At 39.3% G+C, this 14,666-nt stretch overlaps 2 protein-coding genes across 14 annotated transcripts in view; one reads left to right on the top strand and one right to left on the bottom strand.

The window, feature by feature from the left end:
* Positions 1-6,555, top strand: part of WDSUB1 (WD repeat, sterile alpha motif and U-box domain containing 1) — a 62,057-nt gene extending 55,502 nt beyond the window's left edge. For 6 of the 7 annotated variants that reach the window (XM_049888815.1, XM_049888820.1, XM_049888821.1 and 3 more), the window contains one exon: positions 6,286-6,552. In XM_049888815.1, the coding sequence (XP_049744772.1) occupies positions 6,286-6,443 (158 nt within the window). In that variant the 3' untranslated portion in view covers positions 6,444-6,552. Of the gene's footprint in view, positions 1-6,285 lie in introns of all 7 variants that reach the window. The other variant, XM_049888822.1, reaches the window with a different exon arrangement.
* A 138-nt stretch (positions 6,556-6,693) lies between these two features.
* Positions 6,694-14,666, bottom strand: part of TANC1 (tetratricopeptide repeat, ankyrin repeat and coiled-coil containing 1) — a 307,158-nt gene continuing 299,185 nt past the window's right edge. For 4 of the 7 annotated variants that reach the window (XM_049888776.1, XM_049888777.1, XM_049888780.1 and 1 more), the window contains exons 25-27: positions 13,734-13,880; positions 12,723-12,823; positions 6,699-12,264 (exon numbers count right to left, since the gene is read on the bottom strand). In XM_049888776.1, the coding sequence (XP_049744733.1) occupies positions 10,833-12,264; positions 12,723-12,823; positions 13,734-13,880 (1,680 nt within the window). In that variant the 3' untranslated portion in view covers positions 6,699-10,832. Of the gene's footprint in view, positions 12,265-12,722; positions 12,824-13,733; positions 13,881-14,666 lie in introns of all 7 variants that reach the window. The other 3 variants (XM_049888782.1, XM_049888781.1, XM_049888783.1) reach the window with 2 other exon arrangements.

Below are 14,666 nucleotides of genomic sequence, written 5' to 3'. Positions count from 1 at the left end.
TTGAAAACAGGCTTTAGGTATATACACTGTTGTACTGTGCTAATGAGGTCCTACGCCGTTGAAATGGGCCCCGTATAGGTCTAGGTGGGGGAGAAAGGCATTCAAAGTTCACGGACCCCTTATGCCTAGGCAAAAGGCTGTGCCTGCCCGAGTTCCCAGCTTAGAGGAGCTGGCAGATTATTTTTTCCTGTTTGTTAATTTGTTCCCTCTCCAAAGCTGGTAGAGTGGCTTGAGGTGCACAACGGGTCCCACTTCTGGCCCAGGGAGTGTGGCAATCACTGAAGCTGGACTGAAGCAGGGCAGGGAGGGGCAGGTAAATGGGAGAGAGGTACTTCCTGGAGGGAGGAAGGGTTTTTTGATCCCTTCCGGTAGGTTAGACTCTTGTACTTAATTTTCACAGATTCAGTGCCACTTTTCCCTGGTCCCACAGGCCCCTGCAGACTCTCTGCTGCTCGGTTTCTCCCTGTGTAGAAAATGTGTCCCGAGCTACCGCCCACCTCAACCTGTAGCGTATTGGCCAGGTCAGGTCTGGCAAATCCTTGCTGCTTCTCAACTGTCTCTCCTTCCCCCTGCCGCCCAGTCCAACTCCTCAGCTTTGATATACAGGGCTCCTAGATTGCCATAAATAATCAATTCACCTGTTTCTTTGAGTCTTTGTTGTAAGAGGGACCATGGGCAGCATCTGACTACTCTGCCATCTTGGCCCTGCCTCCCTTGAAAACCAAAACAATCTTGAAAGAGAAAATTGGAAGACTTAACCCTTCCCAATTTTAAAAAAGTCTACACAGCTACAATACTAGTCAAGTCAGTGTGGTACTGGCATAAGGATAGGCATATAGGTCAGTGGAATGGAATTGAGAGTCTAGAAATAAACCCATGTGGCTATGGTCAACTGATTTTCCACAAGGATGCCAAGACCATCCAATGGGGAAAGAATAGTTTTTTCAACCATTTGTGTTGAAACAACTGGTATCTACATGCAAAAGAATGAATTTGGACCCTCTATTTTTATCTCATACCATATATAAAAAGTAACTAAAAAATGAGCCAAAGACCTAAATGTAAGAGCTACAGTGATAAAACTTTTAGAAGAAAACATAGGCATAAATCTTTAGCCTTTAGGATTTGACAATGGATTCTTCAATATGATACCAATAACATAAGCAACCAAAGAAACAATAAATTGAACTTTATCAAATGAAAAACTTTTGTGCATCAAGACACTATCAACAAAGTGAAAAGGCAGCCCACACACTGGGAGAAAATATTTGCAAATCATATATCTGATAAGGATCTATTATGTAGTGTGTATATATGTATATATACACATATGTACTCATAACTCAACAATAAAGACAACCCAATTAAAAAATGAGCAAAGGATTTGAATAGACCTTTCTCCAAAGATCTCACCAAAGAAGACATATAAATAGCCAACAAGCACTTGAAAAGATACTCAATATCATTCATTAGGGAAATGCAAATCAAAACAACAAGGGTTGGTGAGGATGTGGGGAATTAGAATCCTTACACACTGCTGCTGAGAATGTGAAATGGTGCAGCAGTTGTTGAAAACAGTTTGGCAGTTCCTTAAGAAGTCAAAGAATTTATAACCCATCCACAGGTGCCTCAGAAGACAGGCCTGGTGATCTGCTTCCCAAAGATCACAGCCTTGAAAACACTGTGGAGTGCAGTTCTACTCTGCAACAACATGGGGTTGCCATGAGTTGGAATCGATTTGATGGCAGCTAACAACAACAATTATATGATCCAGCAGTTCCACTCCTAGGTATATAACACCCAAGAGTCATGAAAACATGTTCACACAAAAACTTCTACATGAATGTTCAAAGTAGCATTATTCATGATAGCCACAAAGTGGAAACAATCCACATGTCCATGAACCTAATGAATGGACATATAAAATATGGTATAGCTATACAATGGAATACTATTCAGACATAACAAGGAATGAAGTATTGATACATGCTACAGCACAGATGAACCATGGAACCTTATGTCAAGTGAAAAAAGCCAGACACAGGCGGCCAAATATTGTGTGATTTCCTTTATATGAAATGTACAGACAGGAAAATCCAGAGAGACAGAATGTAGATTAGTGGTTGCCAGGGACTTAGGAGATGTGTAGATGGGAAGTGACTGCTGATTTTTGGAGTGATGAAAACATTCTAAAATTAGTGGTGATTGTTGTACAACTCTGAATATACGAAGAACCATGAAGTCTACACTTAGAAGGTGATTTTATGGTATATGAATTGTATCTCATTTACCAAAAAAAAAGAAGCAAAAACCCGCGAGAGGTAAGACAGAGAGCAATAAACCATCTCTGGGACTGGAGGAGCAAAGGGAAGAAGCGGAGGTTATGAGAACCTCCAAGGAATCTCTCAGAGCTAGGACTCAGACCTGTGAGGATGGGGAATTATCTGGTTGGTGCTGGTATCTCTGAGGGGGCTGGCTAAGACTGATTTGGGAATACCAACAATGAAGCAAGCAAACAAACAGCTACCCCAGATGACGGGCCATGGTCAGGGACAAAACTGGCAGGAGCCTTCATCCTGCTTTCCAGTCTCCCTCTCCAGGGATCTAATGACAGAGCTAAAAGGGAGCCAGCTGGCAACACAGAATGTAGTTTGCAGTATCCCAGTTGCAGTACGCTGAGAATCCCCAGCATCACATATGGGTTTGGAGCTGAGAGACAGTAGCTTAAAAGGACTAGTCAGCACATAGGATCATCTCTATAAACTCCAAAGACAAACTGACAAAAGTCAGCATCCATTTTGACATCCGTTTGGGTTTTTTTTTTTTTTTTTTGAAAAAAAGAAAACCTCAATAAAATGGGAATTGATGGATACTTTCTTAAATGATTAAAAAAATACACCTACCTTGGCCCGAAAGTCATGAGAACCATTCCCACTAAAGTCAGGAACAAGAAGGGTGCTCACCATCTCTACTATTTTAAAATAGTTCAGAAATATTAACCAACAAAATTAGGCCAAAAAATAAAGGCATATGAATTTGAAAGGAAAGGGAAAATCCATTTCTATCTGAAGATAATGTAACTATCTGGAAAGCCCAAAAGAATCAGTAGGAAAACGATTACAAACAGTAAGTATTTAATAAATTAAAAACCCAGTGCCATCGAGTCGATTCCGATTTAGTAAATTAGGAAGTTACAAATCAAAGAATCAGTAGCCTCTATGTATATGTATATAAAAAGCAGTTTAAAAGGTATAATGGAAGACTTAATTTACAGTAACAAGCGCAGCAAACAAAACCCTAGACAAAAACCTAACGTGCAAAAATTTACCAAACCTACATGAAGAAGGAAACCGTGGTGGCGTAGCTCTTAACCAGAAGGTTGCCAGTTTGAATCTACCAGGCACTCCTTAGAAACTCAATGGGGCAGTTCTACTCTGTCCTGCAGGGTCTTTATGAGCTGGAATCAACTCAGTGGCAGTGGGTTGGGTTTGGTTTACATGGAGAAAGCTGTAAAAAAAAAAAATCACTGTAGACACGAACAAATGGAAAGCATAGCATACATATGGGTAGGAAGACTCAGTGCCAACAAGATGTCAGTTTTCCCCAGTTTATCGGTTTAATATGAAACACTGATAGGTTTTTCCTAGAGATAAGTGATTATGAAGTTCCATTTGAAAGAATAAACAAAAACCCTGAAAATAAAGAACAGTGAGGAGGGTCACTAGCCTTACCACGTTTTAAAACACCTTACAATGCCTCTATAAAAAAAACAATGTGGTACTGATATATGAAGATATATGAATAGACAGACCAATAGAAAACAATTTTAAAAGTCCAGAATTGATCCACTTGCCTTTGAAAATTTAGTGAACGATAAAGATGGCATTTCAGATCAGTGGGGGAAAAAGTCCCTAATTTTAAACAAGTGGTGTTATGACAAATGAATAGCCAAGTGGAAAAAGATCAAATTGGATCCATTCCTCATACTGTACATCAAGATTAATCCCAAATCAAAGACCTAAGCATAGAAAATGAAACCGTAGAAGTCCCAGAAGAAACTGCAGGTGAATTCCTTCATAGCCCGAGGACGGGGAAAACTTTTCTGACTTAAAATCCAGAAGAAGGGGAAAACGGATAAATTTGACTGCATACAACAGAAAGCTTTCACTGCAAAAACCATGTCTGTCTACCTGTTCTAAAATTAGGCCCACCTAATAAAAAAATTGGCAAAAAATATGAATAATCAGCTCACAGAAAGAAGAAAATAGCTCTTAAATACATGAAAAAAGTTCTCCCTTATTATAAAAGTGAATTAAAATTACCTGATACACTATACCATTAATACATCTAAGAGACTGATGACATACCCTATTGGTAAGACTAGAGAAACAAGCACTGTCATTAAATGTTGCTAGTAGGAGTGAAAAATGGTAGAATTCCTATAGAAAGGAATGTTGCAGTACCTGGCAGTATCATATGCACTTTCTGTTCAGTACAGCACTCCTCAATTCTGGACTTTCCCTAAAACCCAAGTAACACATGCACAAGACTGTTCATTGCAGCACTGTTGGTAAAAGGCAAAGATTAGTAACAACCCAGATTTCCTTCCATACGGTGGAAGAGTACAGTGTAAAAAAAAAAAAAAAGTAAGTGGGGGATAAAAGAGCACACTAAACCAAAAACCAAACCCGCTGCCGTCCAGTCAGTTCCGACTCATAGCGACCCTGTAAGACAGAGTAGAACTGCCCTATAGTTTCCAAGGAGTGCCTGGTGGATTCAAACTGCCGACCTTTTGGTTAGCAGCCATAGCTCTTAACCACACCACCACCAGGGTTTCCAGAAGAGCACAAGGTAGTACATATAGTATGCCTTTATATAAAAAACATTTGTGTTTAGTCTGTGTGCATATGCATTTTCTTATATTTCAAAGAGAAAAGGATAAACAGAAACTAATATAAATGGTTAGCTATACAGGAGGGGAGGGGACAGCAGGGAGTGGACAGGAAGTAGCCTCCTCTAAATGTATCTTGTCTTACAGTTTTTACTTTAAACCACACAGAAAAACAAGCCAATCCCTAAAATTTGGGGGAATAAAAAGGGAAGTAAATATTTTCACACACAGTATTTGATTTAGAAATCCCTAGTGGATCTATCGTGAAGGCAGAAAGAACTCGAACGAAATCTTAAATTGTTTTCAGGAGTCTGTTAGTAATATATTGGCATTGTGATTTTGAAACCATTACATGCGTTTTTAAAGCAAATACATTAATATGTTAATGTAATTAGGAATTAAGATTTTCAGCTTTAAGCAAAAAGATCTGCAAGTGTAAAACGTAAGGCATAAATTCCCATCTAGAAACAGCATGTGTAAAGGCAAAGAATTGTCCAAAAACAGTATTGAGAACTCTAGTCACAGTGGTGATGGTTGCACATGACAGACATATCACCGAATTGTACATGTAAAAAATGTTGAAAAGGCAGATGTTTTGTGTGTATATTGAAGTAGCCACTGGGCTGATCCCCGCCTCCCATCATAAAGCCCTTTACCATAAAGTCCTCACTTGGGCAAGTTCTGTAACCCCTCAGTATCTGTTTCTCTTTTACAAGTGCTGAAAAGCTTTGCTAAGTGATTCCTAAGGCTTTTCTTTTTTTTTCCTCTAACAGTTATTAGGGACCCAGTTTATCGTCAGTATCACTCTACCCACCTCTTTTCCTTTCTTCCCCTCCACTATATCTCAATTTTTGTCAGGGTCCTGGTCTCAATTGTAGTGGTCAAAAGGAAATGTATACCGTATTGAGTTTATAATGACATTGTTCTAGGTAATTTGTGCTTCACAACGCATAATCCAACCTTAATGCATCTCACATGCAAGAATTTCAGGTATTGTGGGATGTTTTGGTAGTACCGGTACAAAGACGGAGGAGCCCTGGTGGTGCAGTAGTTAAACACTTGGTTGCTAACCAAAAGGTCAGCAGTTTGAACCCACCAGCTGGTCAGTGGGAGAAAGATGTGGCAGTCTGCTTCCGTGAAGATTCACAGCTTTGGAAACCCTATGGGGTAGTTCTACTCTGTCTTGTAAGTAAGGGTCACTATGAGTCAGAATTGATTTGACAGCAGTGGGCTTGTTTTTTTTTTTTTGGAGGGGGGAGGTTCAAGACAAGAGTGCCACTTAAAAGCACAATACAACAGGCCTTGGCAATAAAATACCCAACTCATTTTAGTAATCCTAAATTCTCTTGCCTATATCTCACAATTTGTGTATGTGGCTTTTTTTTTTTTTTTAGATGGCTATTCATATGAAAAGGAAGCAATGGAAAACTGGATCGGTAAAAAGAAACGTACAAGTCCCATGACAAATCTCATTCTTCCTTCAGTGGTACTTACACCAAATAGAACTCTGAAAATGGCCATTGACCGATGGCTAGAGACACATCAAAAATAAAATTGTTTATACTACATTATTCTGTTTATATTTTTCCATGATCTCATTTGAACACATTTAAAAGTAAATATTAATCAGATGTTATTAGAAGAGCAAAACGGGAGAAGGTAATCTTTAAATTTAGTTAACTATAAAAACTGTCAATTTTCATTCTTTAAAACATATAAAAAAAATTTTTTTTTTTTTTTTATATGGACCCAAAAAAAAGACAGGGACTAAATTGCACATTTAACTTCGTTTATATTTTCACAATAAAAGCCTTTGTACTAGTGAAAAAAGTTCTTAAGCTGTATAGAAATAAAGTTTGACTTTAAATTTTAATGCCCAAATTTATTCTCATTAGATGTAAGTTGTATCCCATTACAACCAAAGATTGTAATAATCTTACAATGTAATAGAAGTCTAAACCCCTAGACTTAATAAGCCATTCATTTGATAACTCCTTGGAATCCTTCTAAAGAGAGTCTGATTTGTAGCAAAATAATTGTAGAGTTAAGCAATTTTGTTGGATTCTAAATTTGCATGGTGGTGGTAATTTTTTCTTTTTGTAAGTCTAGATGCAAGTTAGATGCTATAAATGATCACGCCTAAGTCAGACTGACTTTGCCGAAGTGTATAAAGTGGCAAACTAGCCTCTTTTTAGAATTCTTAAAGTTGTCACATATTATCCAAAGCTAGAGACTGTAGAAAAGTGTTCATAAAGTGTTCATATACAGTAACCTAATACACAACGCCCTGACAAGTGTTCATTCAGAAGAAAACTTCAAGTTCAGGAAACTGAGGTGGTATTGACTTCTAACGTGCCCTCCATAATTTGTTTACTGGAATTAAAAAAAAAAAAAAAATGTGAGTTTGTTAGAACTAAATGACAGGGAGGGGACCAAGACTCACTGTACCTGGTCAGCCATGGTCTAATGCAGCACCCAGCACAGAATGGGTCTCACACATTTGTTGAATATGTATCACTTAGTAAAAACTTAGGATTCTTTAAATCTAAACTTTAAACTTAGGATCCTAAACTTACCTCCCTATAGTTGCCTTTCTCAGAAATAAAAGGATTTTAAGTATTTAGTTAGCCTTTTTCTATAGTTTATAAACTTAGAGCAGAAAGGTGGAAAGCATAGCTACCACAGAAATCTTCAAATAGCTTTTATTTATAATTGCTGCTTTGTAAGACTTCTGTCAGTGTATTATTGAACTTAATTTCCTTTGTGTGATAGCTAACATCCCCAGCCCGTGGTTCGAGAACAGAAATTGTTTTTCAGGCTGCACGTTTCTCACATTCTCATGGGGACAAAAAAAGTTAAAAATCGCCATTCTCTAAAGTATTTTTCTGTTGTGTTCTATAAAGCCCATTATTGGGCCTAATGTCTTATCTTTACTAAGAATATATCAGAATCATAATTTAGTGCACAACAAATTCTAATAGTCACACTGGCTGCGCTTGAGGAAAAGTCATCCGATGACAAAATTATTACCCACCAACACTTTTTCCCTTCCTCTGAGTTTTTTTTTTTTTAACCTTTGAATTCATAGCTTTAAAGAAGGATTGAAAATATTTTACTTAGAGCTTTGCTAGTAATAGTAATAGCAGTAATCAGACAATAACCTGTAGTATAGTGAAAAGGAGCTGTGGTGTGGCAAGTGGGTTAAGTACCTGGCTGCTAACCAAAAGCTTGGTAGTTCAAACCCACCAGCTGTTCCACGGGAGAAAGATGTGGCAGTCTGCTTCCATAAAGATTAAAAACAAAAACCAGTTGCCATCGAGTAGATTCCAATTCATAGCGATCTTACAGAACAGAGTAGAACTGCCCCATAGGGTTTCCAAGGTGTGTCTGGTAGATTTGAACTGCTGACCTTTTGGTAAGCAGCTGAGCTATTAACCACTGTGCCGCCAAGGCATCCCGTAAAGATTACAGCCTTGGAAACCCCATGGGGCAGTTCTACTCTGTCCTATAGCTTCGATGAGTCAGAATTCACTATGGATGGCAGTGGGGTTTTTTTTTTTTTTTTAATTTAAATATCAGAATATTTAGACCTAGGATTCTAAATTAGAATTTTATCACAATACAACAGTTTAACCCTCACTCTCATTCATGAAAAAAAAACCAAACCTGGTGCTGTCAAGTTGATTCTGACTCATGGTGACCCCATGTGTCACGGAGTAGAACTGCTCCACAGGGTTTTCTTCGCTGTAATCTTTACAGAAGCGGATCGCCAAGCGTTCCCGCTGTAGCGCTGCTGGATGGGTATTAACTGCCAGCCTTTAGGTTACTAGTCAAGCACAATTCTTTGAAACTGAAATACGTGGTTATAAAGACAAATGCGCATTTTTAGCTGAAACAATATAAAATGTGCTAAAGAATAACCTGTCATATTTACAGAGTTCAGTATATTGTCAAAGTGTTTGAGAGTTGCAAAAACAAACTCCAAAATTTCTTAGAACAGGTAAGAAAAAAAATTACATATTGCTTTTCTTCATGACAACCCTGTTTCAGACAAAAAGACTAATTTGACCCTTGAATATTCTGGAACTCCTAGACACTGTCACCCTTGTTCCAAAATTATTATAGAATAAAATGAAATGTGCATCTGGTAGTACTACTATAAAAATATGCAATTCACTGTTTTCTTTAGGGTAACAGGATCACTCAGAATTAAAGCAAAGCAGACAATTGTATGAGGATATTTGCTGCTTTACCCATTGTTTCATTTAATGCAAAACAAATTCTATTAACAGTCTTTATTCCATATGGAAAAGTACAGTAGTTGTGCAGAAACAGAACTACCTAACAAAAGAGTAAGACTTTCACAAATACTAAGGAAAACAATAAATAAGCCATAGTAGTTATATGCAGAACTCATGAAAAGCTTACAAAAAATGATAAAGCTGTTTGTACAAAGCACACTGTACACACTCAAGGACAAATGTTGAAGAATGACACCAGAAGATTCCTACTCGTACAAAACACTAATGATGCTCCCAGGAACTTTGTTATAACTCTTCATTTTTAAAACATTCTGTAAATATAGAAAGTTCTTCTCCCCAATTCTAGAAAATAAATCTCAACATCCCAACACATGAAACAAGTACACTCTCATCTCTCTCAAACTAGCATCTTAACATTCTCCAATAACACACCATTTTCATATAAAAATACCTTTGAACCAAGACCCATTCCTGTACCTTATCTTTACAAATGAATAATACATCAGAGTTTGGACTTAAGTAGCACCTCAGAGGTGTTCATGTAGATGCAATAAAGTGCTGTTACTGGGATACTGTTAACATGTCGTAATAATACATCGTTCAGTGCAATAACCAGCATGGATGAAGCTTACAACATGCAAATATAAGACTGGATTTTTTTTTTTTTTTTTTTAGATTAACTACTTTGAAACAGTTATATCTACAAGTCTGAATAAAACTTGGTTATTTAATATGTACAACATGTGACTATAAAGTAATGAGACTGTACAACAAAACAACCAACCATACCTTAACTATCCAAATTAAATATCATCCTTAAAAGACACTGGAAGGCTTGTTCAAGGAGTGTTATCATTGGGAAAAGCAGTTTTGGAATGGGTGAGAGCTAACTTACAAGTGCCACTGAGAATTGCTGGACTTAGTATTTTGGCCCAAATCCAACTTGACCACCAGTCTTGATTCTAAATGTCTTATACTGTTTCCAGATATCAAAAACACCTTGAGGGATAAATATACTTTCAAAAAGGTGCTTATAAAAATATTTTGAATAACAACCACAACACTGAAATTAGTGTTTAATCCTTTTAAGAGAACTATGAAGGGAACAGTATTTGGGTGTTCTCATATTTTGCTTTATAAAGAAAAAAAATGAGCTATGTTTTATAGTCACACTGATATTCGTGTTTAATTGGGATTTTTGACTCAGTGGAACTGTAACCTGAAAATTCCACCCTTTTCACAATACATCATCTGTATGTTATGAGTTAAACCTGTCATTTCTTAGCAACAGACGCTTATATTCTCTAAGTAAATGTTATGATTTTACCACATGGCGAAGCTAAGAGGAGAGTGATAAAAACCAAATAGTTTCATTAGAGAAAAGCATGAGTTAATGTCTTCTTGGCTATCTTTAATTTTTAACTTGATAGGCATAGCTAATTGTAGTTGATGTTAATCTTTTTGATTTCTGGTTAGCATTCTTACTTAGGGTGACTTATAGTTACTTTAAGACATTTTATCCCACATTTTCAATATATCAGTGGTATCAGATCCACCCAAAAGGAAAAAAGAAAAAAAAAATGGCTAAAAATTAATTTTCCTGATAAAAAACCATTTAATTATTTATCACCAGGACCCAACACAGTTTCCAAATTCTGTAAATGGGCCCCTCTTAAGGCTCACACATTTGACTCTATGAATGATCGCTTTGGTTTTGCTGAAGGGACGTGACTCCTGTGGACTTCACTACTGATATGAGGCTGCTGTTTAGAGATACCTTCCTGATACAGGTGAGAAACAGTCTTAGTTATCCTGCTATCTTGACAGTGGACTGGAACTTGGCACTTCTTTTCTTCTAGTTCCTTCACCTGTGCCCCACTGTGGACACTTCCACCCAGAGTAGAAGCAGAACAGGTTTTGGCTTGGTTATTATACCCCGCTACTTGTTTGAGAGAGGGCCTCTCAGAGTTTGAGGACTGCAGGCCAGCTGCAGAAGATGTGTTTGTCAGTGGCCCCTCTGCCACCTGACAGTGCCAGGTGCGGTTTGAAGGATTGCTCTGCTGTTGGAACCTCGCAGTCTTATCCATGATGCCCATGAACGGAGTATTGCGTGGTCTGTGCTCACCTGTACCGCTCTGAACCTGGCTAACAGCCTTGTCTTTAATTCGAGCATCTGGTCCTTGCACCTTGAACCCATCTGAAAAGCTGCTGCTTGAAGTCAAACTACTGGTTGAACTTGACATCTTTATGCTGCTAGATGGAGAACCAGAAGAGCCTGAGCTGGCGAGGGAAGCTGGGTGTCGCACATCACTGCAGCTCACTGGCCCGCCTTGGTTTGGAGGGGCTACATCCACAGCCAAGGAGGCATGAGACAGAAGCCTCTCTGCAGTTTTTATCTTGCTTGGCAAAGGGTATGCAGTGCCACTCTCATTGCGCTGCAGCTGGACATTGTGGCCAGGGCCTAGCCGATCCCCAAATGGGCCAGAACTGGCTCCCATGGCGAAAGTACCTGTTGCCTCTAAGTGCTGGTTTCTGTTTCCAGCAGTTGCAGGAATTCTACCTGGCATGGGACTTGGGGGAGGATTCTGAGAAGAGACCTGAATTTTTGTGCTACCATTTCTCGTGCCACACTGTCCAGAACCCAGGTGCTGGTTGGTTTTCACTATCTGTGCCTGCTTGGTGGGCTGCATAATCAACCCTGGCTGAGCGACAGGCTCCCTCAGGGGCTTGCTGATTGCTGGCCTATTCTGTGGGGATGCTGGCCTTACTTTGGATTGCAGGCCTTCTTGAAGGGTTCGGATATATGGGGAGGGGACAGATGAGGATGGCTGGGGCCTTGGAGTCACAGAAGTGGATTCTTCCTTTGGAGAAGTTTCTTCCTTTTCAGCCTCTTCAAGATGAAAGTGGTCGTTTAACCCCGGGGCTGAAGCGTCCTCCTCATTATCTGAATCATTGGGTGGGGCTGACGGTGGGCACTGCTGTTTTAGCTGCTGGCTCCTCTGGAGCTGCTTGCACTCCTCTTCTACACGGGCCAGAAGCCTCTTGATTTCCTGATTGGTGGGACATAGTTTCACAGCTTCCTGCAAGTCAGCCAGAGCTGCCACGAATTGCCTTTATAGTAAAACAAAGAGTAATTAGAAGTCAGGTGTGAACATGCTCCGATGGTAACTATACATGAAGATAACTGTGCTAACAGGAAAGGGAAGGTAGCTGAGGGAGTTATGAACACTTCCTATAAAGCCAGGACCCATTTAACTAGCCTGGAGTTGTGCAGCCAAGTGGCACTGCTGAATTCTAACCCAGGTCTGAGTGACTCATATCTGACTGCCCCTGCTCCCTAAACAAAGAGCACTGGGGCTCTTTATATGCATATATCACTGTGCCTCAGAAGCCTGTTATCTTCACCACTCCCTCACCATGCTCCCCTCTAGCTCAAAATTCTTATACGACTCTCTATCTCCTCTTAATGTCTCTAGTTGGCACTTTCACTGACAATACACACTAATTTAGGCATTTTATGTTGCGGTAAGTCTTAACTGAGAGTGGGGAAAAGGAATAGTTATCAGTACCTGCTATTCCTCTTGGCTCTTGCCCTGGCATAATAGGCTTCATAGGACTTGGGTTTCAATTCGAGAGCCTTGGAAGCAAATTCCTCTGCCATGCCAAAGTCCTGGTGTCAATATTTAAATACATGAATTAGAAGATATACTAAAACATTTGATTACAGAGTTTAACAGGCATTTTGTTCTAAAGGGCAGCAGACACTTGAGAGACAGTAACTGGAGAGGGGTGAAGGGGCAGGTTCAGTCTTTTGGGGTTTTTATTTTCTAAATTAAGAGACAATCACAGCTCATTAAGATTCTTAAGAGAAGGATCCAGTAGAGAAGCAAAAACAGTTGATTCAGGAGAGAAAGAGTGTTGATAAAAGCAGTCTACCAGAGGGCAAGAGGGAAGGAATCCAGCACACCAGTGGAGGGCTAGCCTCAGGGAAGAGCACTGGTCCTTCACCCACTGGAACAGGAAGGCAGGATGTGTGGGTACCACACAGGCAGACTGATAGATTTGTGGTGGGTTGATGAAGCAGGAGGAGGAGGAAGAGAGGGGAGAATAGGGAAAGGGACAATAAGAAAGGAGGGAGGGAGAAAGAAAGGGAGGGAGTGACGGAGGAGGAGAACTGAGACAAATCTACATTAACTAGTTACTGGCATATCCTCTGAGCAAACATCATAAACACCAAGCAGATTATAACAGACATCATGATGCCCTTTCCTTCTGAATCTGGGGTGGTCAACTCATGACAATGCTGGCAGTATATAGTTGGGAGTTTGCATTTGCTTCTCATTGAGGAAAAGGAAATGATACCCAAGTGCATTCTTTCAATATCTTGAGAGGTAGGTTGTGACAATAATCAACTGATGACCACCCAAGAGAAGCAGCTTCCCATAGGCCACGTTCATATAAATGTGCAAATGAATGAGATAAGAAGCCACATGATTTTGTCTGTGGAAGGGCTGACATTCACCACTGAGAACACATTCTATTGCTAAAGGACTAGAAGGGAATGATGGCGCACAGCTTACATTTGTTTTTCTTCGGCAGCGAGACAAATTGAGATACAGGGAAACTCTCAATTCATTGAATGGTCTCATGTCCTCTCCAAAACCTTCTCGAGGAAACTTCCTTAAGGCATACTGGTACCTCTGGGCTGCTTCTTTCATCTTCCCTTTCTAGGATTCAAAATCACAGAAACTTATCCTTTTTCAGAGGCTCAAAGATGAGTAAGCTCCCACACCCTGAGGACCCTGAGAGGTTAATCCCACACACAAAGGCATTATAGCACATTAAGTATCCACATGAGTAAGTGCCGGCCTAGAACTGGTACACTCACCAGGCTGAACACACTCATTTCACATTTGTCCTGGTGTGCATCTAGAACGTGTTCTTACAGTAACAAGTGAGATGGTCTTACAATAAGATGTAAATTGCCAAACTGATAGCTGTCTGTCTTAATGCATCAATTTATCTTCTCTAGTTATATATTTTTTGAAAATTATTTCATGAATGATTTCTCATCTAAAGATAATGCGAAGTATAATAGAAATCAGATTAAAAAATGATGTAGCTCCTAAGGCAAGTAAAGGCTTATGGATAAACCCAGGGCTTGCTGTAGGATAATAATTTGTTTTTTTTTAAGAGGAACTAAAGTGCTGGCTTTAAAAATCAGAACAGCACCACACATCATTTTCAAGGCTAAAGAAATCCATTTGCTCAGTCAGTTCCATTGCACAGCAGGAATGAAAATGGCTTGATATTTCTGACATAATTGCCTACCAAAATTCATATTAAAACCATTTCAAAGACACAACAACACACACTCTGAACTCAATCTCAAACTGATTTCAAGCCAGGAACCCTGCTGGGTCATGCTCTATGCCTACTTATTTGTTATTACTTAAAAAAAAAGAGGGGGACCTAAAACATGGCAAGTACAGCAGCTACACAGAGGAAAGGAC

This window comes from Elephas maximus, chromosome 6, assembly GCF_024166365.1.
Source record: "Elephas maximus indicus isolate mEleMax1 chromosome 6, mEleMax1 primary haplotype, whole genome shotgun sequence".
NCBI lineage: Eukaryota > Metazoa > Chordata > Mammalia > Proboscidea > Elephantidae > Elephas > Elephas maximus.
The sequence above is the reverse complement of the archived record's forward strand: the minus strand, read 5'-3'. Positions and strand labels throughout refer to the sequence as shown.